At 36.0% G+C, this 27,402-nt stretch overlaps 2 protein-coding genes across 2 annotated transcripts; one reads left to right on the top strand and one right to left on the bottom strand.

The window, feature by feature from the left end:
• The first annotated feature begins 4,797 nt into the window (after window positions 1–4,797).
• rbm22 (RNA binding motif protein 22) lies at window positions 4,798–19,140 on the top strand. Its single transcript, XM_006631966.3, has 11 exons — window positions 4,798–4,899; window positions 7,004–7,057; window positions 9,169–9,198; window positions 9,750–9,882; window positions 9,996–10,096; window positions 10,813–10,985; window positions 13,330–13,530; window positions 14,563–14,727; window positions 16,728–16,816; window positions 17,305–17,436; window positions 17,917–19,140. The coding sequence occupies exons 1-11, from the start codon at window positions 4,846–4,848 to the stop codon at window positions 18,063–18,065; spliced, it is 1,281 nt and encodes a 426-aa protein (XP_006632029.1). The 5' UTR covers window positions 4,798–4,845; the 3' UTR covers window positions 18,066–19,140.
• On the bottom strand, window positions 17,034–26,494 carry LOC102695269 (myozenin-2). The gene is made up of 6 exons (XM_006631965.3): window positions 26,321–26,494; window positions 25,375–25,457; window positions 23,760–23,914; window positions 22,296–22,449; window positions 21,239–21,419; window positions 17,034–20,505 (listed from the first exon to the last, which is right to left on the bottom strand). The coding sequence occupies exons 2-6, from the start codon at window positions 25,451–25,453 to the stop codon at window positions 20,322–20,324; spliced, it is 753 nt and encodes a 250-aa protein (XP_006632028.2). The 5' UTR covers window positions 25,454–25,457; window positions 26,321–26,494; the 3' UTR covers window positions 17,034–20,321.
• Between the last annotated feature and the right edge of the window lie 908 nt (window positions 26,495–27,402).

The following is a 27,402-nucleotide window of genomic DNA, read 5'->3' as shown; positions in this document are numbered from 1 at the left end:
AAACACTTGAGGGAAATGACTCCTGGAGTCCAGGGATAGACTTGATCATTACGAGTATGACAAATCATCATTTCAGCCTAAAAGGGATATTAGTAATTTGATTTAGGTGTTTGACGTTCCAAAGGGATTTAAATAAGCCATTCATTCAGTCGTTTCCTGAAAATCACTGTAGAAAAAGAGATCCTGCATTATTTGAAAACTAAAAAAATGTACAACTGGGAAAAGGATGTCCTTTTTCTGTTATGTAGTAAGTGTTACAATGATATCTTGGAAGCGTCACGGCCTTACTCTGACTAAGGCCATGCATTTGCATTTTATGTTCCTTACCGCCTAGCCTTTTAAGTTGAAGTAAGTTGTGGAATTTATATTTTTGCATGGTGACTTTTGGTGAACAAAAGTAGGAGGATCACAAGTGTATCATTTATATATGTTAAAGTTTTGAGAAAAACACTATTTTGATTGCAACTTTGGCGTTTTAAAGTGTAGACACTTTTTAATCAGTTCCAATGGTTTCACTTACAGACACTTCATCTTTCATTGCAATAGAAGAAAGTTTCTTTCACACCATATTTAAAATTGGTCAGTCTGAATCACTGAGAAAGACGGGTTTGTACTACTAAAAAATGGGTTACCACTGTATAAAGGATTACCACTAAGTAGGCAAAGAGTGATATGATCATATACTTTCCTCTGACATTAATTGTCATAGGGCCTAACTGGAGTGAAGTGACTATCATAAATGAAAACATCTGCCACAGAGCAAACTTGTGTCAGCCAAATGCTGGTGATAGACTGAGAAAGAACCTAATTGGACAAGCATGTAAACCACAACAGATGGTGGAGATTCTCCCACATGATCTTGCCTTGTGGCAGGCATGGCAAACAAAGTACAATTCACTTTAATATCTAAGTGTAGTCCAACGCTGTTAGGTAGGGCTCTTGATAAACTGTCTAATCACTGTAATGGATGTTTGTCTTCAGCATCCAGCAAAGTGATTAAAAAAAAGATTAGTGTGACCCGTGATTCAATATAAATAATATAATATATATATAATAATCCTTATACCTACAGTATATAGCACTTTTTCTGGACACTCCAGTCAAATTACCTTAACAGGTAATGGGGACTTCCCTCCTGTACCACCAATGTGTAGCTCCCACCTGGATAATGCAACAGCAGCCAAAGTGTACCAGTATGCTCACCACACATCAGCTTTCAGTGGGGAGGAGAGCGTATTGAAACCAATCCATAGATTGAGATTATTAGGAGGCCATGATTGGTAACACCCCTACTCTTTTTTCGAGAAATGCCCTGGGATGAGTGTTGGGAGTCAGGACCTCTGTTTTACATGAGTGCTCTCCTTACTGGTCCCACTAACACCTCTTCCAGCTTTCTCAAGAGGTCTTCCATGCAGGTACTAGCCAGGTTTAGTTTCAGTGGGTTGCTAGTTGTGAGTAGCAGGAAGATATAGCTGCTGACTCTGGAGAATATAGCAAAAGATAACTAGCCCTTGCCTAACACAAACGACAAGATTACCGCAATATCTGTAGAGTTGCTAATTATCTAAATACATTGTGTTTCCAATTAGTACCCACTTCCATAAGCGGTTTATTAGGTACACATTCACTTATTCATAAGTTGTGTTTTCTTTGTTGCCAAATAGCTGTCTCAAGTGGCAAAAGATGATACAATCCTGGTTTACCATGCATGAAAAAATCTTCGTGCTTCAGCAAGTTTAGAGATATGAGACTTTTCAAATGAAAAACATTTATGTAGCATAAAAGCATTTTATCTTCAAATCTTAATTCATTTCTTTCCAGGTTATGTGGTTGTGCAATGTAAAGCTTTCTACTATTATTTTAGGCAAAATGTTTTTAGAGTATTTTATCGAGATTTCACATTCAAGGAAGTCACCCGAGCTTTCATTTGAGCTGTATTAAATAAAATAATCTCTCTGCATTTTTGTGAGTAAATGTATTTCTTTTTAATACATGAAAGATGATTGGAATGATAAAAAAGATCAGCACATTCTTTTACCTAATGTTACTTTAAAAAAGAAGACTTGTAATTACTTTTCAAAGATATTAGACCCATTTCCAAATTCTGAACATTCACATTAATGACACTATGACCATAAAAATATTTTTTTTTTATTGAAATATGAAAGCAAGCCACTATGTATAGTATTTTAATATTTTGTCCCCTAAAAGAATCTTGTTTTTGGGACCTGTATACAGTATCTGTGAGATAAATATGAATTCTTGGCAAAATAATTTCTGTAGACAATTAATAGACGTGCATTTTATAGGGTACTTTCTTCCATGTAAACAAAGCACATATCAGCTATGGCTCTGAAATAATGTTTAAAAGTGAATTGCAAATTCAGTATCTTTTTGTTGACGTTTCTAGTAATATTTAGATTCATTGTGGAAATATTGTTTTTTATGCTTCTCAGTGTTTCCCAGTGGAAAGCAAACAATTTCTCTAATATGTCTAGTAATACAACATCCCGCTTGAAATCTGTATAATGCAAACAAAGCAGATAAATCTTTCTACCAGTGTACTCAGATATATACATAATAAAAATCAATATCAAGAGAATTAAAAACTATTATTTAAAGGTATCTAACAAATTCTGTGACTAGATATTAAGTATTTCTACTTTAAAATCTGAAATGCATATTTAAAATAATAATACATTATGTTTCTCTGGTGCTATGCTACACTTTTAAAAGCTAAAAACACCTCCTAAAAGTTATAATTCAAAGACGTGTACAATCCCAAGAGCTCTCAAAAACCACTTTTACAAAACAAATTGTTACAAGTTATAATGTTATAATTAAGATGCTTGTTGATGTTATAACAGCTTTGAAAGGCATTTATTTTAATGGAATGACATTGTAATACTGTAAATATAACAATGTCTTGTACAAAACATCTTTGTAAATTCAACCTAAATGTTCAATCAAAATTCATAGTACTGGCAATATATTTCTTTGTGGAATACTGCCAAAGTTTAATTTCTGAATATCTCTGTTTAGGAGCCTGGCAGGGTCACAGGTTTATGAGTCTTGCTATTCAAGCTTTCTCCAGACATTATTTCCTATTTCTAGGTTACCAAACCCTGGAGTAATGAGACATCACATAGCAGTAACCTTCTGTAGTTTTATGAGATCATAGTATGCAGTATATTACAGACACTTCAGAGTCTGTAGTGGGAAATGATATAAAAAAATACATAAGTAAAAAGGGTACTGTTCTTTGAGTCTCTCTACTGGGAAAAGATTATTTTTCATTGCACAGAACTGGCTGTATTTCACAGTCATTCCATTTTCAAGTACTTCACCCTTTATGTCATATGCAGTACATCTGTTTGATAAACGGATGTCTCTTGACTGCTGCAGTGAACATACCTTTCTACCGCCATTGGCCATGCCTGTGCTTTTAAATAAACAGGAGAGGCTCATGTCTCCATTAGTGTTGATCTCTAATCTTTAACATCATCAACTTGCTAATTGTTTTTTTCTGACCAGTGCGGTTAGGAGCACCAATACAATGTAAACCAAGGGAGATCCACTTAAAAGCAGAACTCTAGCACCAACATGGACGCCGAAGGGCTATGCTAATCCTGAGCTTTTCTCTGAATGCTTTACTCTCTACGTCCACACCCCTCTCTTTTCCTCTGGGTACACAAACTTGATGCCTTCAATGGACACTTTGAGAACAACATTGTCATTGTTTGTCTCCCATTATGTACTGATTATTATTACCCAGTGGATAAACACAAGGCCCCATTCTCCAGTGGAGCTAATCCCTTGCCTCTGTGGAGTTTACAATTCAACTCAAATTTCCTACTGAACTGTAAACCAGTTCTGTGGTGCTGCCAGGTGAATTTAAAAGCAAACATAAATGTTAATGTTTTTCTGTCACTTAAATACTAGGTATCGTAGAATATGAATTATATTCTTTTAACCCTTACAGATGAGATTGATACAGAATTGAGATGCAGTACACACACACATACTGTATCTAGATTATTAGAATATGTTCAAGTATAATACACATTTCTGATTTATGAGTTATTCCACAGCTCTTGTTCTCCAAATGCTTACGAATGGGTTCTCGGATCCTTTTGACTCTTGTCCTCCCTCCCCTATCCATAATTCTCCCAAAGTTGCAGGACTTTCTGAGAAACTTGCAGGTAGGTGACACTAAATTTTAAGTAAACAAAGCTTTTATGTGCTTTGTATTTAGTGATCATTCAAAATAGTGGTTTTGAGAAAACATGAGATTGAACAGGTTTAATCTTTAAAATTAAATAGGGTAATGAACAATTAAGTAAATAAGTGGTTAAATATGCCTTTGGTATGAATGTAATGTATCTTTAAGAAAGTAGTTTTGAATACTATTGCAAGTCATTTTATCAAAAAAAATACATACTGACTGGGAAAATCAGACTCTATGTGCATAATGACAATATTTTGAAATACCCCCCTTTAAATGTAGTTATGTACCATATTTTTACAGTTTTCTCCTTTTAAAATATTTTATATATATATTCCTTCTATCAGGTATAACAATACTTATATATTTTGTCTTTCAATTCTTCTACGTTTTCATAGACATATAACGACGATTTTATTTTAGAAGTGGTTTTCAAGTCACAGTTTACCACGTTATTATAGGAAATTTGTGCATCATCACTTCCGAAAAGCACTAACTCCTAATACCACTAGGGTGATTACCATAACGTTTTAATGACGTCATATACTGAGAGAACTCCGAGGCTTGTGGGATAGAGGCGGGTGGTTGGTCTTTCAGAGAATTGTGGGATATCTCTAAGAATGGCGACGTCTTTGGGAGCCAACACTTACAACAGACAAAACTGGGAAGACGCGGTATGTTTAAATTCAAACTGGGTTTTTTTTGTAGGGTTGTATAAGATTTTTTTGCTGGTGAAAATGATAAAACGTGTTTTAAGCGGCACGCTTTCTATGCGGATTATTGCAACAAAAGCGTCCAAAATTTTGTGGTAACATGCAGTGGTTAGTAGTGAGTATAGCATTTTCGTGTTCAGACAAAAAATATTTACCAAATCTTCTGATTTCTGAACTTCGTACACAATTGATGGGCGAATACATGTATATTGACACGGATAATGTCCCTCAGTAACGTTTTTTTTATAATCATTATGTACAGAGAAAGAAAAGGTACGAAAGAAGCTAGGCCTACACGATTTGGCCCCCATAGAAATATTGTAAAAAGCCTTGAACGGATGAATCGCAGGCGAAAGTTACAGACGCTAAAGGCGTTTTGTGTTGCCGTAGTAGCAGCCGGTATGTGTAGAGAGCCTGCTTTAATCGCTGATAAAGGACAAGTAGCCAGTCCGGTGGTTTGTCTCATACCCGGTATTAAGTTGAATTCAATATAGTTTTGTATAGATGAGCGGTGCGGGATGTGCTGGGAAAAATCCCTTTAGAAGTGTTTGTGAGGTGATGCTTTCCTGTTCGTATTTGCAGTGCGGCGATGTTCGCAAATACCTATTTAACAACTTTCATAAAGCTGTTCTTCAGCAGTCGCAGTAAATGGGATTTAAATACTGATGGTCAAGGAATAGCAAATGTGTCACCTTTCGTACAACTACTGCTTTACTGCTGCTGTAAAACCGGTAAACATTTTTGTAAACACACACACTCTGGATGCTTGCTAGACGTGTCTATTGCATAATTACTTAAAAGCATACTTAAACATACCGTTAGAAAACACAATGTAACGACAAAACACGTCTACAATTGCCAGTATGTACATTTAAGCTGTAAAATAAACTGGAATGTGAAGTGCCTTACTTTACACCGTTCGGAATAGTAGGTGGTTTGTGTGTGCCTTCTAGTCACAAACATTGGTTTTCATTGGTTATACTGGAATGAATGGTGCCCCTGTGTTAACAAAAGTATGTTCATATTGCTTTGTGATGCATTGCAAAGCCTTTCTTTGGGTTTATAGCTGATCAATATTGTGAAGTGTGCATCAGTATATAACCTGGCTAAAAAGGTGAATTGGGACAGATATGGAAAAAAACTAACTTGGAAACATGCACAGACATCTTAAAAAATATTTTCTATCTTGAAGTGGCACACTTATAGTTATGTTTTATCTCCCATGTCCTATGAAATAGCAGCATAAATGTTTCTTGCCTCTTGGAAAATGCACGACTGTAATTCTGAGACTAGGCTAATGGACACCATTCAGACAGCTTAATGTCTTATGATACACAGAGAGAAATGTCTCTTAAGTTTTTTTTATCATGTAATGGTCTACATGTTTTACCGCTTAGAATCCGCCTGTACGGGGGTTTTGATACCCTATGGAAATTTAACTAGCAGACTAGAGTATCCAGTTCCCTTGTTGCAACTGCTGTAGAGGTTAAGCATGAAAAGTCACTTCTTCCCTTTATGGACTTTAATTTATTTTGTCTTCTGGCTTGAAGGTTGGGATTCAATATCATAATGCATAATATCCTGTTCACTCTTGTCCTTATATACACCTATTAATGTTTTGTTATTAAAGAGGAGAAACAACGGACACAATTAAATCAACTTTCATCAATTTCCCTATGGGATGAATAAAGTATTATCTATCTTAACAAGAATCTTTTCTTTCCTCATTAATACCATACTATACTGTTCATTGTGTTTATGTAATATTTTTACTTATGAAACAGTATTATTACTATCAGCCTTAACATTTGCTGGCTGAAAAACTTGTATTCTGTACATATATCTCAAAGTAAAAACTAAAGTGAACTAGAATTCAAATGAATGACAGTTTTCCCTTCAGATATATATATGTGAGTTGATGCTTTATTTTAATTCTTGAGCTTTAAATCTTTTAAAATTTTATTACTTTATTCAGAATTTAAATATATATACTATTTATTATAAGGTGAGCGTTTAGGGGCAGCAGAGCTTAATATAACTAATTATCTGAAACTTCTTTTTGTAGGATTTTCCCATTCTCTGCCAGACATGCCTTGGAGAAAATCCGTACATTCGCATGGTATGTGTAAAACGGTTTGTTTTTCTCCAGATGTACAGTGCTGTGAAAAAGTAAGTACACCCCATGAAAAGGTCTGTGTTTTTCAACATATTTGCATGTATGGATGTTTGATCTTCATTTCAACAGTATTGATACAGATAACAATGACAATTATTCTTTGCAATCATTTATTCTACAAAAAAGACAGAAATGCATTTGTGTGCTGTATAAAAAAATAAGTTAATCCCCTAGCTCCATTAGCTGGTGTTGCCCCCTTTAGCAGAAATCACTTCTTGTAGGCGTTTCTTGTAATTGTCTATCAGTCACCTACATTGACTTGGAGACATTTTTGCCCACTCCTCCTTACAGAACTCTTTCAACTGTGTGTTGTTTGAGGGGTTTCTTGCATGTACTGCCTGCTTCAAGTCCCCCCACAGCATTTCTGTGGGGTTAAGATCTGGGCTTTGACTTGGCCATTCCATTTCCCTCTATTTCTTCTTTTTGAGACATTCTTTTGTGGATTTGCTTGAGTGTTTTGGGTCATTGTCTTGTTGCAACGTCCACTTACGGTTCAGCTTAAGCTTTTTGACAGATGGCCTCACATTCTCCTCAAGTTTTCCCTGGTGCAATGTGGAATTCATGGTTGACTCTATGATGGCAGGCTGGCCAGGCCCTGAGGCAGAAAAGCAGCCCCAAACCATATTGCTTCCACTACCATGCTTTATAGTTGGTATGGGGTTCTTTTGGTCAAAGGCAGGTTTGGTTTTCGCCAAACATGACGTCTGGTATTGTGGCCAAACAGCTCTACCTTTGTCTCATCCATCCAGAGCACATTGTTTCAATAGTCCTGATGTTCACCTAGGTGTTGTCTGGCAAACTTCAGTTGTGCATCTGTATTCTTTTTTGAGAGCACAGGCTTCTTCCTTCTACAAATTTGACTACACATTGCTTGGAAATGGCTTTAAAACCCTTGCCAGACTCATAGGCATCAACCATCTTTCTTTTGAGCTCTTTTGATCTTGGCATGGTGTAGCCACACACCTCAATTGCTAAGTCCAAACCAGGCCATACATTTCTGATGTTTATAGAAGGCAGTGTCCTCCAAGTTACTCTCTAATGATGTTCTAATCATTTGCACCTGTTTTGGTGCGCCTGATTCTAATTTTAGGCATTTGATGCAATGATAAAGGTAGGGGTGTACTAACTTTTTCCGCACAAGGAAATTGCATTTCTGTTTATTTAAATAGTACAAATGAGTGCCAAATGTAACTTTTCAATCTTATTTTTAAAAATTAGATCACCTTTATCAGTATTGTTGAAATGACAATCAAATATCCTTTTGTCTGAAAATGTAAAAAAAGACAAACCTTTTCATGGGGTGTACTTTTTCACACCACTGTATATGATCTGTATAAAATAATCACCTATATTTTTCTCAACTTTTTTTGTATAATTGTATGTTTTTAACCTTGTATTGGGATGTGGTTATGTAGTATGCTTGTACTGTTTTGACATTCCAACAGGCTACAGAAGAGCTTCTACCTCCAGGCAATAATACTGCTAAATAGCCAACCTGCAGCTCCTTTAGCAAATTACCTGTAATGGCTACATGGACATACAGTTTTCACTGTATTCAGCATAACTGCACTACTAGGACATAGTACATTGCACACACCATGGACACATAGCAGCTCTATTCATATTTAATTTTTTTCCAATTTCTGTAACCTTAATATTGTGATTTTTGTGAGCTTGCAGAAAAGACATTTAATTGCCAGCAACTACTGTTGCACACTGTATTGTTGTGCATTTGATAAATAAACTTTGATTTGATTTATATAGTATTCTTAAAGCAAATAACCCTGTGTCTGCACTAGACTCAATGGTTGGAATGCTTCTACACACTTTATCAGAAATCTTATTCTTTTGAGTACATTTTCACTATTTGTTTTTATTAGGGCTTAAAAAGATGTATACTCTAAAAGCTAACAAGTGTAAATGTGGATACACAGTCATTTTTTATGATGCATGAATGTCTTTTTACATTTCTTTTTGAAACAAAAACTGAAAATAGTGCTAATACCTCGTGTTATCCAACTATTTAAATGTGTATGCATATTTTTGTTTTATAGACCAAAGAGAAGTATGGCAAGGAATGCAAGGTACGGTTGTGCAAATATGTTTTGTTCTTTTTGTCTAGAGACCTTTTACATTTTTTTTGCTCTGGACTTGAAGAATGTGTCTTTACTTTTTCTCAAAGATGAAATTTTAATGACGCCTTTCAAGGTTTTTCAGCTGCTCTGAAATGACCTTTTTCAGAGTGTTTATGCACAGCTGTTATTTTTAGGTTAATAAAGATTTATCACTTCCATAAAATCCAATGAAGCATGCTTCTTTTAACGTGAATTATCTATATGAAAAGTATTATTTGAAAAAAAGGTTTAGCAGAAGTTTGTAATGCTGTGATGTCTTGGGTCTACAGGAATTGTTATACTAAACCACTTAGTGCATCTTATTAATGCCTTAGAGGCAGTACTTCTGGCTTGTCTAAATATCATTTTGCTTGACTTCAGTAATAGGGTAAGGTGGGATAAAGTCTCCGGGGTAGTTCCTGTCCTTGTCAGGAATTAGTTTGTACAGATCCACTCATGAATTCAGCTTTAACTACCTGAAGCAGGCTAATCAGAATTGTTTGCTTTTGTCTTTTTCTCAGATTTGTGCCAGACCCTTCACTGTGTTTCGCTGGTGCCCTGGTGTGAGGATGCGCTTTAAGAAAACGGAAGTGTGCCAGACTTGTAGCAAGCTGAAGAATGTATGCCAGACGTGTCTCTTAGACCTTGAATATGGTATGTTGTAGACCTTTTTGTTCTTGGCTAGTAAACAGATTTTTTCATAGTTTCAGTTTTAAGACGGCTAGTCAGAAACTGTTAATCTAACTAATTTCTTTTAAATATTTTAGGCTTGCCAATTCAAGTTCGTGACACTGGTTTATCAATCAAAGATGAAATGCCCAAATCAGATGTGAACAAAGAATATTACACTCAGAACATGGAACGAGAGGTAATTACTTTTTCTTCAAAGAATAACAGTTTACTAAATGCCATAATCTTTTAACGTGCTTTTCTTCTATCAATACACATTAACATTGTGGATACTTCCTGAATGTATATGAATGGAAGAACATTGTTAGATTGTATTAAGTTACATGAGAATTATCTGTAGAAACAAAATGTAATGCATTGTAATTTCAGGATTTTAGATTTCTACAGGTCATCAGTAAATTCATCCTAAAATTCAGAAAAGAAACATGGAATATTTTTTTTCCAAAATCTAGGCATTTCTTACACTTTAGTTATTTGTGTTACCTGAGTTTATCTGTAAACTAACCATTTAAACTAAGAGATAACTGAATTATATTGAATGTGAGACAAGTAATTAACACAAACTGCATGGTTACAGCTATTTCTATTTATCAAAATAAGTTGTCATATGAACTTGTGTGTTGGCTCCAGGTGTACTGCTTTATGAAAAAGGATGCATACATTCGTACCGTTTAAAATAAGCCTGAATATATTTTGTTTTTGAGGTTACTTTCCACTTAGTCCATAACAATATTTTTGTCTCCTATGAAAAAACAGAATCATTCTATTTTCTACATTGTCCTAGACATGGATACCAATAGATTATATTGTTGACCATTTTTAGGGTAAGGTTAAAACATTCTGCTTTGCTTAGTTTTTGTTCTGATTACTTCTGTTTTTCTTTGTGTGGAACAGATTCAGAACTCGGATGGGACCAGGCCAGTAGGGATGTTAGGGAAAGCTCCAAGTTCCAGTGACATGTTGCTGAAACTGGCCAGGACCACTCCTTACTATAAGCGTAACCGTCCACACATTTGCTCTTTCTGGGTCAAGGGAGAGTGTAAGAGAGGAGAGGAGTGTCCGTACAGGTAACTATATGTTTGCTTTAAATTTCTTTAGCAAGAAACAAATTGCAAGTTCATGCCTTGGAACTTTAGATCTACAGTTACATACATTTCTTTAGTGTAGTACTGAAAAACTAAGGATTATACTTTTAGTTCTGCTTTGATTATTAAGATGTGATATACCAGTGCTTCTTAGTGAACTATTTTCAAAATACCTGGTGCTCCACCCCCTGATTTGAGAGGTGTGGCTAGTTAACACTGCAAGACAGGAGGGACAATTGGGACAAGAGATAACTCTTCTTATTGGGGTCATCCGTGTTGTTGCAGTACAAGGCTAGAATCGAATAACTGTAGGGTATTGGAGTGCAGAAAGTCAATGGGGATATTAATTGATCTCTTGGTCAGTACAGCTATTTGCAGTCATGCACTGGACTTTTTTTAAAGTGGTTGTGACCAATAATATATCAGTCTGCCCTTTTCGTTTGATCTTATCTGTATTATGAGTATAGATGAAAAACTTTGGGTCCACCTTTTCACATTTAATAAATCCATAATTCCCAGCTTGCAGTGATGCTGTTTGCTGTGTCTGTAAAATGGACGTCGGCAGATTTTTTATTTTGCTTTTTTTTTTGTTAACTGGGGACAGCAAACATGAACATGACGTGTTTTTGGATGGAGGGATTCAGTTGTGACTTGAAGCAGGCGAGTGTGCACAATAGTAGTACTGAGATGACCCTGTGTGTTTAATTATCCAAAGTAAGGGATTGTTTTGCAGTACCCTTGAAATTAACCCAGGTGGTGCTTTTTCACTGGTAATCATAAATTGCTTGTTATTTTGGAAGTTAACAGTAATCTTCAGATTTTTGCAGGAAGTCTTTTCATTCTTACCAAACAAGCAAGCCTGCTCCTCTGTAAATCTGCATTTTGTTTTAATGTGAATCTTTTTTTACTCTGAATAATGCTGTAGATTAACATGTAGCATTAGGTGTTGCTGTCTCAAAACAAAAACATTTTAATTTTTATAACCAGAGGCGGATTTTGTGAGATCAGGACCCACATTTTATTTTTCTGTAAAACGCCGACCTACAATGAAACTAAATGGTCACGGAATCATTTCCTGACAGTTGGCTACTAACAGCACATGCATGCATGCATAAGTTGGTGTTTAATACTGAGAATGTACATGGGTATAGGTGTCATACACTTGTACTAAAAACACCAAATTTAGAGAGAAACCTGTTTGCCATGCAAGTCAAAATGAAGCATGGTGGGATGATGGCAACTTCACTTTTTTAGGAAAATTCTGAGAAATGTTTGTCCTGTTTGTTTTTTGTAATCTGTTTACAGAAACATATTGTAGCACAAAATTTCATGGATGGAGCTTTTATGCTTAGTGCTATATATGGTTACAACAGTGCAGAAAGTGCATATCCCCACAGAAAGGAAACCTCTGTGAGGAAAGCAGCACAATGGTGTTTCAGATGAAACCTGAAATTATGGTTCGAAATCCATGAAACACAATATATAGAAATAATTTACAATGGTAATAAAACAAACTGCATAATAATTCTTTCTTAACTACTTCCAGGTACAAAAATGTTGTGCTCTTCAAAAAAAAAAGTCAGTTTTTCACATTGTAGCTACAGTGGATCAACTTAAAATATTTTCTGGTTTCTTAGTTGAAAACAGTTTTTTTTTCTTTTTCTTTGCTCTGTCGGGGTTAGAAAATGTTATCACTACATTTGCAGTTTATGGGTCTCTTACGATTCTGTAGGTAAAATGTTTATTTCCAGATTTTTAAAATCAAATGCGCAGATGTGTAAAACAAGCCACTGAAACAAAAAAACTGAACTTTACTTTTTAAGAAAAGTATTCACATATAGCCTGAAAACAAATTTGATCTTAAACTAAAAATGTGCCAGAACAACCTGTAAGTCCTTCTTCACCTAGAACCATGTTTATTCCTGTAGAGGAAATTCCTATCCCACCTGACCTTACCATGTTTCATTGTTTCTAAGCAGAACTTGGTCTGTAACCACAGACTTTACACTTTTGACTAAATATCGGCTTAATCTTTTAGATTTTATGTTTGGAATTAGTGGTTCATGGTTCATGCTTTCCCCAAACAATAGCTTATTTTACTGCCAACTGTTGAAATTGTACTGGAAGTCACTGAACTGCAGCAATTAAGTAAACACATTTTTGGAGAGGTATGCTCCTAGATCCTCGGTCTGTGTATATATCTCAAGCTTTACCCCTTATTGCTTCATGTAAGCCCCCACTTTGCAAGAGAAGTCCACCCTTGCATACTTGATTTTAGTGTAGCATTGTACAAGAGCAACTTGTAATATTGTCTTCAAAAATACAGACATGAGAAACCTACAGACCCAGATGATCCCCTGGCAGACCAGAACATCAAGGACCGATACTATGGGATAAATGATCCCGTTGCAGATAAACTTTTGAAACGGGCCTCCACCATGCCACGTCTTGACCCGCCAGAGGACAAAACCATCACCACACTCTATGTGGGTGGATTGGGAGATACCATAACAGAGACTGATCTCAGGTGAGAGTCTAAAGTATTAAAAGGAGTTACAATTCTGGAGACAAAAGCAGTGTGAAAAGAAATATTATACCAACAGACACTAGCAGTCATGGCATTGAGAAAACTGGTGCTGAAGTACTAGAACTAGAAAAGTATGAACTATTGATAGTGATGTATGACTTAACATTCACACAAGAAAATATAGTGCAGGATGTTATATTTAACAGCAGACTTTCTAATCTAACTATGTTATCTAAAAAAAAACTTAAACTATTTAACTGGAGACTAAAACTAAACTAAAACTAGAGAACTATTATGAGAACCTCATAAATCAGTTGATTTTTCTTAGTGCACAAAAAGATCTTGAGCTGAATAAATTATGCTTAACTTCAGTGGAAACACTTGAAGCTGTTTTTTGGAGTAGTGAATGTTTTCATCAAATAGTACATTGGATGTCACTGCTCTGGAAGTATCCGAGGGTGGGAAGAGATGTTACAAGCTACATGATAAAAAATCAGTTGAAGTAAACACAATGAAAATGTAATTTCCAACAGCAACGAGAAACCTTTGAGCCCACTGACCATCACTTGCATAGCATGGACTGGCTGACATGAAAATGAGCAACATCTCTCAAATTTCATTGAATTATTCTGATACTTTTTGCACTTATGAAGTCTTAAAATTCACTTGGTTAGTTTCGTTTTTCACACCCAGTTTGACAAAAACCCATTTTGTGGCACATGTGCACACATTTCATTGCTGTAGAATGTTTACTCGAAATGTGTTTAAACTTTCTGATGAAAACGTAAACATAGTTACTTTTCAGATAACATCACATACATGTATGTAGGTGTTATAAATCTTAGTAATACATTATATTAAATACATTTTACATTAAACCTCAATCTTCCCTCAGAACATTTATTTTTTTTGCAATTGACTTTCTCTCCTACATCAAACTTGTTTTAAATCATTTGTTGAGCTGAAATATGCATATATTTAGCTTTTTAGGGGGTGTTGATTCTAGTGTAAAATCCCTTTTTTTTTCCACAGGAATCACTTTTACCAGTTTGGTGAGATTCGCACCACAACAATAGTGCAGAGGCAGCAGTGTGCATTCATTCAGTTTGCTGCACGACAGGCTGCGGAACTGGCTGCTGAGAAATCTTTTAACAAGCTGATCATTAATGGCCGACGACTTACTGTCAAGTGGGGCAGGTGAGTGACTGCCATAGTTCAGCGCTTGTTTATTGATTTATTAAAAGTGCACTAGTATGTCAAGTGTGGATTCCCTAAGGCAGAAAGAGATACACCGCCTAATTGGCTGTAGTTACTTTTCATAGCAGAACACACCCCCCCTTCCCCCCACCGCCACCACCGTTATAAAGCATTTGCTCTCTAAAGTGATACAGCAATGGTATCGGCATTGATGAGAGACAAAAGGACCAATCCATTCAATGGAATGTACATAATGTACCTCCTTATTTCAGCTTTTTTACCTGCTCCTTTGCTAATGTTCCTCAATTTCTGTTGCTTACTTACAGCCTTCTAATCTTCTCGAGAACTGAACATTTTTTATATAAAAGGAACTTCATTCAGTAAGGTTTTAATAAAGCTCTTGCTGTGCCTGGACGTTTTCACACATAATGAACTGCTCGTGTTTAATAAAATAAAGGGTAAATTTTACATGCTGTAGACATTTGGGAGAAATTTTAAAGTGTGTTGTAAAGTAGAGCACAGGCATTGCATCTGCTTTTTATTAAGACTTAAACATTATTGATGTGTGGCAGGTTGTCTTGTCAATTGAAGCTGCTCTGGAAGCTAGGCAGGATGTTTAATGGGGAGCTTTTTATGGTTTGATCCTATTTTATTCTCATGGCTGTGCAGTGATTGCTTTTCAGGATTTCAGATGATTGGCTTTGAGCTAATGGGCTAAGGGATTACTGCGTATTGACTGTAAACAGCCGTAATACTGTAAACCCAAGCAGAAAATGCATGATTGTATCCAGATACCACAAGACTTTATTGGCTTTTGAGGCTGTGTACAGAAACTCCTGTTTTTAAAGTCTAATTCTAAAATGTCTTGACAAGATATGATTTTCTTCTCTGAAAACAATGAAGTCTTGGTATGATGTGTTTTAGTCACACCAACACTCCCAAATACAAATAAAGAGGTTGTGGGACAGCAAAGTTAACGTAATGTAAAGAAGCTTTATGGATAAGCAGTTTGTATTTGTCATTTTGAGATTAATATGTAAATTATTGCAAAATTATACTTGTGTGTTAAACACATTGTTTTTAATTAATAAGTTAGGGGCACGCTATAAATGAATTTCATAAGTGCATATCATTTTAAGGCAATAACTGTTTGTTGTCTATAAACCTGGCTGTCATTGGAGATGGCAGCAGCCACTTTGAGTTTTGCCTTTTCTTGGGGGTGCTCAATTTTTTCTTCAGTGTGAAAAATACTTGTTCAGTTGAATTTATATCTGGAAATTTGATTAAGGTTTTTCCCCACTTTTTTTCTCCTGTTAAATTCCTTGGTTGCATTGGATTATTGTCATGTTGCACATTGAAGTACCACCCAAGAAGTATGAGGGAAACATTTTCTTCTACATAAGTTAACAGAATATTTTATGGAAAGTTAAGAATTCATTTTAAAGCTGCCATAATTAGTTATGAATAAAAATAAGTGTGCCAAGTTTTTTTCACGATTGCCTGAAGAAAAGTTGTGCTTGCATTTTTTTCTGGGAGCTATTCTCCAAATTACTAGTACCTTTTATGAATGGTTATGGGCATCTTGACATTTACACATTGTGTAGTTTTCATGCTCATCTAATTACATAATGACAAATTCCTTCTGCTTGAGGGCAACATGATCCTGATTGTACTCAGGTACAGCTTGCTTTATGCCATTTGCATAATTACAATATTCTGGATTACCTATTAAAGTTAAATGCTGGAATTTATTCATACCTTTACAATGGTTTTTCATTCCTTATGCTTAAAGATTTATAGAAAAAGGTTGTGATACAATACCGTAGTCTCGCACACTGATTGTCATTAACTTAAATCTGTGTAAATGACTGACTCTAAAGTTCTACAGAACTGAAGGTGTATTCGTTTTAGCTCTGCCTTCCCCTTCGCTTCACACAAACACACCAGCAAGCTTTGCTTCTCCAGCACAGCATGTGATGTGTTTTGTGGTGGTGTTTCAGGTCCCAGGCAGCCAGAGGGAAGGAGAAGGACAAGGATGGTGTGAGCGAGACTGGGATGAAACTGGAGCCAGTGCCTGGCCTTCCGGGAGGTAAAGAATTTGAATTGTGGCCAACATGTTTGAACTTATTAGATAATCAAATTTTGTTAATGAAAACGATATCAATGAATGAAAATTCTAAAATGAATATATATATATATTACACTTTCTAGAAGCCTGTTTTGTAAAATTCATGGACATGTCATAATGAGTTAAGTAGCTTGAAATTATAAAATCTGAAATTTGTATTTTGGCTGCAGTAAGAAGCTTTTCACACAAGCATTCAGAATTCTTTAATGAAATTACTTGAACATTTCATGAGTAGTACAAAGGGTTTTTGTGTCTCAGTTTTGTAATGAAGAAATGTGAATAGGAATACAGCCTAGGAGGTGGTTGGCATGCTAGAATTCCTGACCTTTCATTGGAGATATCTGGGAAAAGTTTGGGAAGATCAATTTATCTAAAATATCGAGGGTGGCTTTAGGGTGTCCTTCTCCATTTGTTGTGTTGGTGACTGTTGTCCTTCATATGTCTGACAGCTCTGCCCCCTCCTCCTGCATCTGAGGAAGAAGCTCCTGCAAATTACTTCAATCTGGCCCCCAGTGCGTCTCCCGCTGTCATGAACATTGCTCTGCCTCCTCCTCCGGGCATCGCACCCCCTCCTCCTCCAGGTACCCACTGCACTGCATTTACAATTCACTGAGGTCTGCAGACAAATTCATGTTTAGCTCTAGGAGATGTCTAATGTGTTTCAACTGAAGTGGTTCACGCTGCTCACCTCTTCTTTTCTGGAGTGACAGTACAAATGAGGTTAATATGTTGTATTAAAAGCTTTTCCATTTAGTAAATGAACGTCTTGCTTTGTACTATGCCACATTTGAAATCCTCATTGTAAAATATGTCTGACTAATAAAAGCAGGTGCTCTATAAATGTCAGTCGTAGAATAGGAGCTAGGCAAAAGCTAACTAGAGTTGCACGAAGGATTAAGACATTTATTTAATTGATTAGATCTAGAGTCTAGATGGTGTTATTTCAACTAAATAACAAAGAATAGTTGATAAATGAATGATCTTGAACAGATTTGTTTCCCCTTTTATCATTTGTTGAGCATTATTTGAGCTTGCTAAAACGGTTTATTTTTTCCTGGCAGGCTTCGGACCTCCTATGTTCCACTCCATGGGCTCCATGGGTCCTCCACCCCCTCCACCAATGTCAATGAGAGCTCCTGGTCACATCCATTACCCTTCCCAGGATCCTCAGCGCATGGGTGCTCACGCCAGCCGCCACGGTGGCTCCTAATCTCACTTCTTTTCAAAACATTGAGTATCGGGTTAAGAGGCAACTTTAACAGCTGCGGTTCCTTTCCTTGAAGGTTAAAACCAAGTCCTAGTTTTAACTTTTTGAAATAAAGGGGTCTGGCCTTATTGAATAAATAAATGAATAATAAAAGAATGAAAATACCTACATTTTTGGATTGTAATTTAAAAGAAATGTCTGAATATTGTGATAAATTGCTTCCTACATGAAAAGCCTTTTCCAGTCAGCTTCCATTTGCACACATTCTTTATGAAACTTAAGTTTTCATAAAAGATTAAGTTGCATATAAAAGTTGCAGTGACTCATTACTCAATATTTTTAGGGGGTTATTTACTGAGTTGTTGACCTCCTTGCCACTGGAAAAACAATATAATGATGTTGGTAAATGCTGAACTAAGATGTCATAGCGGTGACACTGATTTACTTATTTAGTTCATAAAATATCAAAAGCAGCCATTTTCCTCTGGTTCAGCTGAAACAGGATTTTTTTTTAGGTGAATCCATGTTATCAGTTGTAAACTATTATTGAAAATATATATATATAGTTTTATACCATACAACAAGCACAGATAAGACTAATGTATTACTTTAAGGGCCAAATACAAGGAAGCAAAGTGCCCTGAGCCTCAGATGTGTATGGCATGTCACTGTTAAGTATGACGTGTTAATTTGCAATGTCTTACTTTTGGCCTCAAAGGTTAGATGAAATTTGGGTAGTCACTAAGTAATTGTCCATAGACTTTTAATCTAGGCAGTCTTTTTAATATCTTATTTCTTTTTACTTTTTGTTTTGTGGGGACTCATTTTCTCTTTTCATGGATGGAATAAAATCTCAAGGATTGAAAGAATTCACAAATGAAGTCTGTCAGTGAGATCTAAATGGTAACTTTTTTCCAGGTCTGAAACATTGTATACATTTAATCTTTGAGGGCCTTTTTTAAACCCGTCAGATATAGATGGCTTCAGATATATTTGTACCCTTAAGTTGGTTTGAGCTAGAATAAATGTAAGTGTACATTCAGTATTTGATGCATAAATAAAATATGAAAAATCTTAACACTGAGTCATTCTTAATTATTGCAAAAACAAATCTCTCATTTTAATTAATAAAAATACAAGTACACAGTTTAAAATTATTTCATTCTTGGAACAATTTCTTTTTCATTCGGTTTTGATAACGGAGTATCTGTCCCTTTTAATATGTTCTTCTGTTTCCTTTTAATATGTTCATCTACATCTTAGCATAGTTTCTGACCTTTCTTCCATGTATATTGTGGTTGTGAACTATTTTAGTTTATACCACAAATGTTCTATTGGATTTAGGTTTGAATGTTGTGGTAACCAATCATGAATGCTGATTCTGTGCACATTTAACCATATACCCACAGAAAGACTAAGCTTCAGCTTCTTAGTGCAAGGAATTTTTAAATGTAAGCTCCACTTTTCTGTGTTAATTGTCCTCTTGGGGAGATTTCCTGTCTATTTTTTATAGTACATCTTTTTTTCCAAGGTGGCACTCTGAAGCTTTATTGCTATACATAACATATTAACTGTTACAGGGCGTGAGAGAACCTACGCATTATGTATTTTGAAAGATGTACTCATTTTAACATACTAAACGTATACTAACATTGTTTTGCTCAAACCAACTTTATTTCAATGGTGTGAATGGATTTGGAGCCAGCTGTATATATGCAAGCTCATGTGAACTGAAGATAATTTTTGAAATTTGTTACATTGTGCAGTTGATAAGTGTTTTGTAATGTGAATGCTTCATTTAGATTCTTCACTTTGAACATTAAAAATAGTACCATATTTCCGTTTCATTGTTCCTGATTTTTTAAAATCATTTAATCTCCAGAATCATGCAGTTGCTAGGAAGCACAATTCTTTTCCTTACAGTTAATATCAGAGGCAAATTTTTTCTAATCTGAGCATTTAAAAATGTGAAGCTGCCTTATGTTTAAGCAGTAAAATTAAGCAGTGATTCTAAAGGAAGACTCGAGCCAGTTTTCAGAACAGTGTGATCTGAAAACGTTCTGAATTTTCTTTGCCATCAGTGAAGGAGTTTTGTAAAATAAAGGTATATGTTTAAGAATAAGTATAATAATGTAGCACAAAAATGAACTGCCAAGGACACTTTGGCACTGCAGAGTTCTGGGTTCAAATAGTGCTTTCCCTGTAATGTTTTTGATTGACTGTTTCCACTTGCTCTTGAGAGGCTCTGGTTGTTCTTTCTCACAGCTCACTAGACTCAGGGGAGTAGTTTACCCCCCAGCCTCGAGGGGCGCGGTTGAAGTTGGGGCGGTTGTTGATCCGTTCCCAGTTAAGGTTGGGTTCTGTCTGCGCCTGGGAGAGCTCAAATCCAGGTAAAGGGAATATCCTTTCACTGCCAGCTGTTCCCCCAAAAGGCATGGCTACTCTGCAAAATATGAGTGACAAGGACTGTTGTAAATGTTGAAGCTACATGTAACGGGACAATCGATTAAGAGCATTATACGTTATATTCCTCGTGCTATCCTATTTAGGTCTTCAAGTTTATTGTGTTGACAGAAAAGACACCTTTACATACGTGCAAATAAAACTTAAGTTTGTGTAAATGCAGTTAAAGAATAAACGGTTTAAAGGGAGTCTTCATTTTTATTTTGACACTTGAGGAAATGCACATTTTGTCTTGCTGGGTTATTCTGCGTCCTGCAAACTGTCTGCTCTGAAAGGCAAGCAATGTTGGAAGTGTCGGATTTCTGTTCTGAGGTTTAAATAGAAGCTGGTCTCAAAGGCAGAAAACTTTGTCAATGCTGAGATGAGTTTTCGAAAGGGCTCCGGGATAGTTTAGTGCATGCAACAAAGTTACTTTTATTTTTTTCTAAATTTCTGGACTCATTGAGTTTAAACATAAAATGAAAATACTCGCACTCAGTAAATGGAGGCAGTGAGACATGCTGAAACAGGTTGGCTTTGTCTGGTTTCATCCATGAGAGATTTTCTGTTCTGACCTTTTGAATGTTTGCTTTTGCCCCCCATTTTGCATGTATAGATTTTATTGCATATCACATTTCTGATTCTGTTGGTCCTTATATTTTATTCAAATCAATCCTGAACTTACCAGAACAAGGCAGTTGGCACCCAGGCCAGAACCCGTCACAGTAGCTTACCTGTTGAAACACCTAAAGGTGCTTGGGCCTGGCATTTGTGGGACCTCGGGGAGTTGAACATTTAAATTAACAAGGAGGTCATTTTCCCCACGTGCTTTCTGCCATGGTGAATGATATGATTTTGGGATGACAGTGATGTTGAACTTCTCATGGGGGATTTCTTTCAGGGGACCAGCATAACCTGAAGAAATATATACATCTTGACAGCAGGTTTTCGCATACAAATGACTAAAACAAGCACAGAAACATTGTTCTTGAAGGGTGGCATGTTGATACAGTATGTGTCAGAGCTACAGGGTCCTGGATTTGTCTTTGTAGCACTTGCATGTTCTTCCTCTGTGTGGGTATCTCTAGATGCCTGGGTTTTCTTCCAGATTTTAAATGCACACTGACTACGGTTGTTATGAAATGCACTGGGCACTTGCACTCCTGGTGCTCTGTGCATCTGGGATAGGCTACAGCTTGACACAAACTTCACCAGGGTAAGCAGTTTTCTGACAATGCTGGGACATGAGTTTTGGGAACAGAATTTGTTGCATTGATTGTTGCAAAATCAATTTAGAAATATTGGCACGTTCAAGGCTAGTCAGATTTGCTCTGATTGGGATGTTCTGGCTATATAGTAAGGATTACAACATTCTTTTAATTGAAAGGTAACAGTGTAATTTCTTGTTTTCTTGTGTGGCAGATGGTCACAAAAGGTTGGCACTGAAGAGGTGAAAACAATCACTGTTTGCAAGTCTGAACTTCAATATATCGGTTAGTTTGAGAAGTACTTTTTGTTTCTTCCTTTCAATAAAACTGGGCAATCTGCCTGGACCTTTAATATACCTCACTGTCACAGTGATTGATATGTGACAATTCCCAAAACAGCAGTCTAAGTGGCACAGTTGTCATGTCATACATGATGTTAGTTTTAAACTTGTTCCTGTGTGAAACTACTTAGTTTAATACACAATCGTAATTTTTTTTTCTATTTCCAAAGTTATGGCCATCCTCTGTTCAGACAGCAACAAAAAAACAATACATACAAAACAATACAAACCAAGGACGTTACCTGGTGCAATTACACTAGGACTCCCAGGTTTTGTGGCTGCTGTATTTTTCAAAGCTGACAGAAAGTGACCTTTCCCAGGCTGCTGAATGAAAATCTCAGTGCGGAAGTTTTCCTTTCCTTCTTCGGGGACCATCTTCTGTGTTTTGCTCCCGTTCTGCACCGTGAGAAAAGTTGGAATGGTGATGGATATGTACATATTAGTCCTTTTAGCTATGTTCCTAATAAGTGAAAAAATTAGATTGAGGTGTCTCGGTGTACTTTTCTATTCAGACTCCTAATGTACAAGTACAAGTGCTAGCATCAAAAGAAGGGACCAGCTCTTCTTTAGTCTTCATAAATCGCAAATGGTAAAAGCCCATATAAATGTAATAGATATATGTGTACTTGCTTTGTAACAAGTGGCAAATGGCAGCAAGAAGAATTATGCTTCTGGTGTGCTTTGTTCTAATAAATTGCTTTAATTTAATATTACTTACCTTCATATATCATAAATCCAGTTCAAGAGACTGTCTACCAACGACATGGCTCTGTGAAATGATAACTTCCTTTTTCTGACTCAATGTGCTCCCCCCAAAAAAGAGCTAAAAGTTTAAATTACTTGACTACTGTATATAAGATATCACTCTAAGCAGAAGAATTGCAGAGTGAAATTTTTACCAAACTCTGGAGTTTTTGAACAGTTTGAAACCTTTGTCATTGCTCATTTGACATTTTCCAAACACAATCAAGAGTAGCCAAAAGAGTTTCTCATTTGTCAAATAGTTTCATCACCATTTCTCCCGTTAAACTCTTCTATCAATTAGACAAAAGGTTTCAGGTCATATATAGTGGGATATGCTGATAGATAGCAGTGTGCTTAATATTGGTAAAAGCTATTGGCATCTAGTCTAAACTTATTCTAAAACAATAATGTAATTATTAGATGATATTTCTTTTCTTTATCACATTCTGAAGCTCAGTTTTTAATGATAAAAGTATCTGAGGCCAAGAGTCAGCAGATTTTGGCTTGCCTATTTCAGATGTCTGAGTGCCAATCTCTGGATGCTTCACATGCAAAACAAAGACATATCTGTAAAAATACCTCCCATGAGATGTCCACCCAGAGAATTTGAGATTATTCTCCCAGCCCTTCCCATTTCTTACCTGCAAACCTTTCCCATGACTGACCCTTTCATTTGGGTAAACCAAAAATTGTTTTCAAAATTACTAACAAAAGACGGATCTCAATAATGCAATAATCCCAGCACATGGTATAGGATAAAAGATGTAATAAGGAAAATGATTTAGTGTTAGTTTTAAGCTATGGTGCTCAGTAGCATTTTTAGTTGTTTTAACTGGTTAAATGTTTTTGAGAGTGTTATTGGCTATATAGATCATATGTTATTTGAATATTTTTCTAATTATTATTTTGTCTTATGTGCATGCAGAGAGGTACTTATTTTCATGCTGGTCTGGAGGACTTACAGTGATTCGACTCTCTCCTGTGTTTTCTAGAGTGAATCTCTGTACTCTTTTCTGTCTCTCATGAAACATCCTGGAGCCTTTATTAGAAAGCAAAGCCAGCTCTTCCATCTGGACATCCTGAGGAACACTGATCTTCTTTCCCAAGTTCAAGTGCTCTGAAAGGCCATAGATGAAAGTTACCATTTATGTTGTGTAAGAAACTCTCACGTTGATTAAATAAAGACTAAAAACCAGACTCATTAATGTGCTTCCCTGAAATGATAAAGATATACCTTAAAAGAATCCAGTGAAAACTCCAGCACCATTTGGCATGGTATCTGAAATGAGTATTTTGCCTCCTCCTCAATATTATCATGTCATCTTCCAAAAGACAGCAGGTTATGCAGAGGAGAACAACAATTGTGTGGCACTGAAATGGCAAAATACAGCTACAAGGCAGGTAACAATCTAAAATATTTTAAAAGGTGTGTTCACTGTAATAAATATGCAAAATCTGAAAGCACCACCTACAAAATGTGACTTCCTGCTATCTATAACCAGCAAATAACACATGTGCAGGTAAAAATGGTGCTTTCAGTTAAGTGAACGTAGATGAGTGTGTGCCGATCACTGCTGCTGTAAACCTAAATGGGCTGACAGCCTCTGAAGTGTAACAGGAAGTTGTAATAGTGGATTTATCACAAGGTGTAATCGATAGTCTGGATTTGCACATCAGTAGATTATTATATGCTTTGAAACAGTTTGGCACTTTCCACAGGTTCTAATTATACCTTTGAAGTACTTAATATGTTGTAAATGAAACCGAGATCTAACATTTTCATTAGAAACAACAGAAAATAGGATAAAAGTTGGTACTGACAAATGTTGATCTCTGTTACTAATTGTTTCCCTGTATTTCTACAGATTGGACCTTTACTGCTGCTACTCGAAAATAGACTCAAAGATATGGCCAAGATTTGTTTTGTGTGTTTGTGACTGGTTGTTTAGGCAACCAGTATATAAATAGAAATTTGTAAACACCCTTAGTCCACTTTAAGTATGGTAAGGATGGGTCAGTGATGATAATTTTTCTACTATGCTGCACATCTCAGGAATCGCCTGTGCAGTTGGATATAAAATTGATGTCGGGGTCACATTTTGCTGAGTGAAGTGAGCTCTCATCCAAAGGAGCATCTGACTCTTGTCAAATGAGACCTGTGTTCTTCAATCTCAAAACTGTGTGCTAAATATCTGTTTAAGAGAGCTGTAGCTCAAAAACAATGGTTAATAACAATAGTTGTCTTTTTTTGCAAAGTTTTCTTTATGGGGAAACTTCTTGTATTTTAGGTTATTAAATTAACTTTTTGTCCTCTGATATATTTTTTAATTCCAGACTGTAAGTAGAGAAAGGGCAAACCTCAGCAATGTTTTTAATCTGAAGCCACTATTCCTAAGATAATTGTAACCAAATGACATGATTCAACATTAGACCCCGAATGTCTAAAATTGCATTCTTTGTAGATTAGTAAAAGGTGTTGTTTTGCTAGACAGTGTGCGAGAGACCACAAGACCACATTTTGAATTTGCTTACACATTTGAATTTGCTTTGTTTCATGTTATCATTGGTGACTCTTACCTCCCTCAACCTCCTTGGACAGTGCTATTGCCATGTCTCGCCTCTCTTTGGCTAAACTGGAGTAAGTCACTGGAATCATCTTCCTTTGAGGGAAACGATAAAATCTTACTAGAATGTAAAGTAAGTCATAACACCATTTCTGCATCTGTATTACAGTATTTCTATTTAAAATTACAGTTCTTACTCAGGTAAAGGGTGCTGGGACGGTACGCTGTGTTTTCCCTTACTGCATGTATTAAGCCAAGAACTAAGATAGCTTTCTGGCAACTGTACCAGTTTATAAATGGAAAAATTAATTTACAATTTTGAAAACCACCGCCTGTGTTGTTCATGTATATTGTGTGATATTGCACTGATTGAACTAGAAAGTTTATCATCTACAATGCAATTGAAATGTTGACAGCTTATGAGCAAAAATGAGAAACCTGTCTTTTATTTACTTTAGTATTGAGGTTTATGTCTCAAACTTTGTCCTGATCAGAGTATCACTAGTTCTTTATCAATTCATTGTACAACAGTATTCTGTCATTCTCTAAACAAGATGGTACAACAGGTTGTCATATCATCATTTTAAGTAATGCAAAAGTTTTTTTTGCTAGTAATTTTTTTTCCATTTGTTTTGTAATGTGGGTTCAATAGCTGTACACTGTAACTGAAATATATACAGAAATGCACAGTAATAAAACCTAGAACAAGCATTAGATGCCTTCATATATAGCAAGAAAAAAAATCCAATACAACTTTATCAATTTCCCAGCAAACGTAACCAAGTGACTTTTCTTTAGCATGAACCAACAAAGAGTTTCAATAACATAAGCATCAGCAAACCAAAACAACTAAAATTACAGCTAAATATACTGATTTTTGTTTTCTTTTTCTTACAATAGTTTTGAGACAAGACATTAAATGCATCTGAAAATCATTTCTTTTTTCAAATTTACCTTACCTTGGGAATATTTGTGTGAAAAGCCTTTTTGTCAGAAGTTGGTCCTCAGGTCTTTTTCAAGTCCCAAGTCTTGCTGCTGTTCCTTCCTGAGCAGACTCTTTCGGTAAGAGAACAGCTGGGTTATGCCAACAGTCTTGGGCATCTCCGTATTACATCACTGACTTAATTTAGTTAGGCGGGGGGTTGGCCTGGAAATGTGCAGAGTGCTATAACTGGCTGTATAACCTTTATAATAAAAATATGATCTGGACACTACAGTGTGGGTCTGGTACAAGCAGCTGACAGTTGGTTAGTCACTGACGTGTCAGTCAGAGAGTCACCATCACAAAATATACATTAACACTCAAGCTGATGTTAACTGCTCTATTTTACTTGCTATTTATAGATCTTATCTCTCACCAATGCAAAGTCTAACCTGTACTGTATGTCCTCATTTAGTGAATGGCCTATGTAAGTCATCAAACCACAGCCTATCATGTTCAAGGTTGTCATTGATTTTTCACATGAAATCAACCTTCAGAGTTTGTGTATTGACAATATTGCTGTTGTTTTTTTTCAACCCACTAGGAAACATTGCAATCAATCTCTCACTCACCGCTATAAGGATCATTCCATACTAACTGTAATTGCTGGAGCTCCTTTATCTGTACTGCGGAAAAGCAATATTTTAAAATCATTGATGGCCTCATCTGTGCATATTTACCTACAGCCCTCCCATGTTTTGTCATGGAACCACCAGACTTCTAATAATATCTACCTGTACAGTATGTGAAAAAGCCTTTGTAAAGCGTTTGTAAAACATTTGTAAAAATCCTGCAATTTGGGCACCTAATTTTGCATGTCCAGATTTTTAACCTGTATTTTTGTCTCCATCCTAAACATGCAAAAATGAACTTCTCATTTAGTCACTAAGTGCACATTCATGTACATTGATTTTGCCCAAAGGGTTGAGGGACTAGAACAAGCTTCCCAGCTAGTGTATGATGTTGAAGCTGGTACCCTGTCATCTTTCAGGAAATGGCTAGATGAGGTCAGGTAAATGCTAACTACCAACTGGTCTAGATTGATTGAATGGCCTCCTC

This window comes from Lepisosteus oculatus, chromosome 11, assembly GCF_040954835.1.
Source record: "Lepisosteus oculatus isolate fLepOcu1 chromosome 11, fLepOcu1.hap2, whole genome shotgun sequence".
NCBI lineage: Eukaryota > Metazoa > Chordata > Actinopteri > Semionotiformes > Lepisosteidae > Lepisosteus > Lepisosteus oculatus.
The sequence above is the reverse complement of the archived record's forward strand: the minus strand, read 5'-3'. Positions and strand labels throughout refer to the sequence as shown.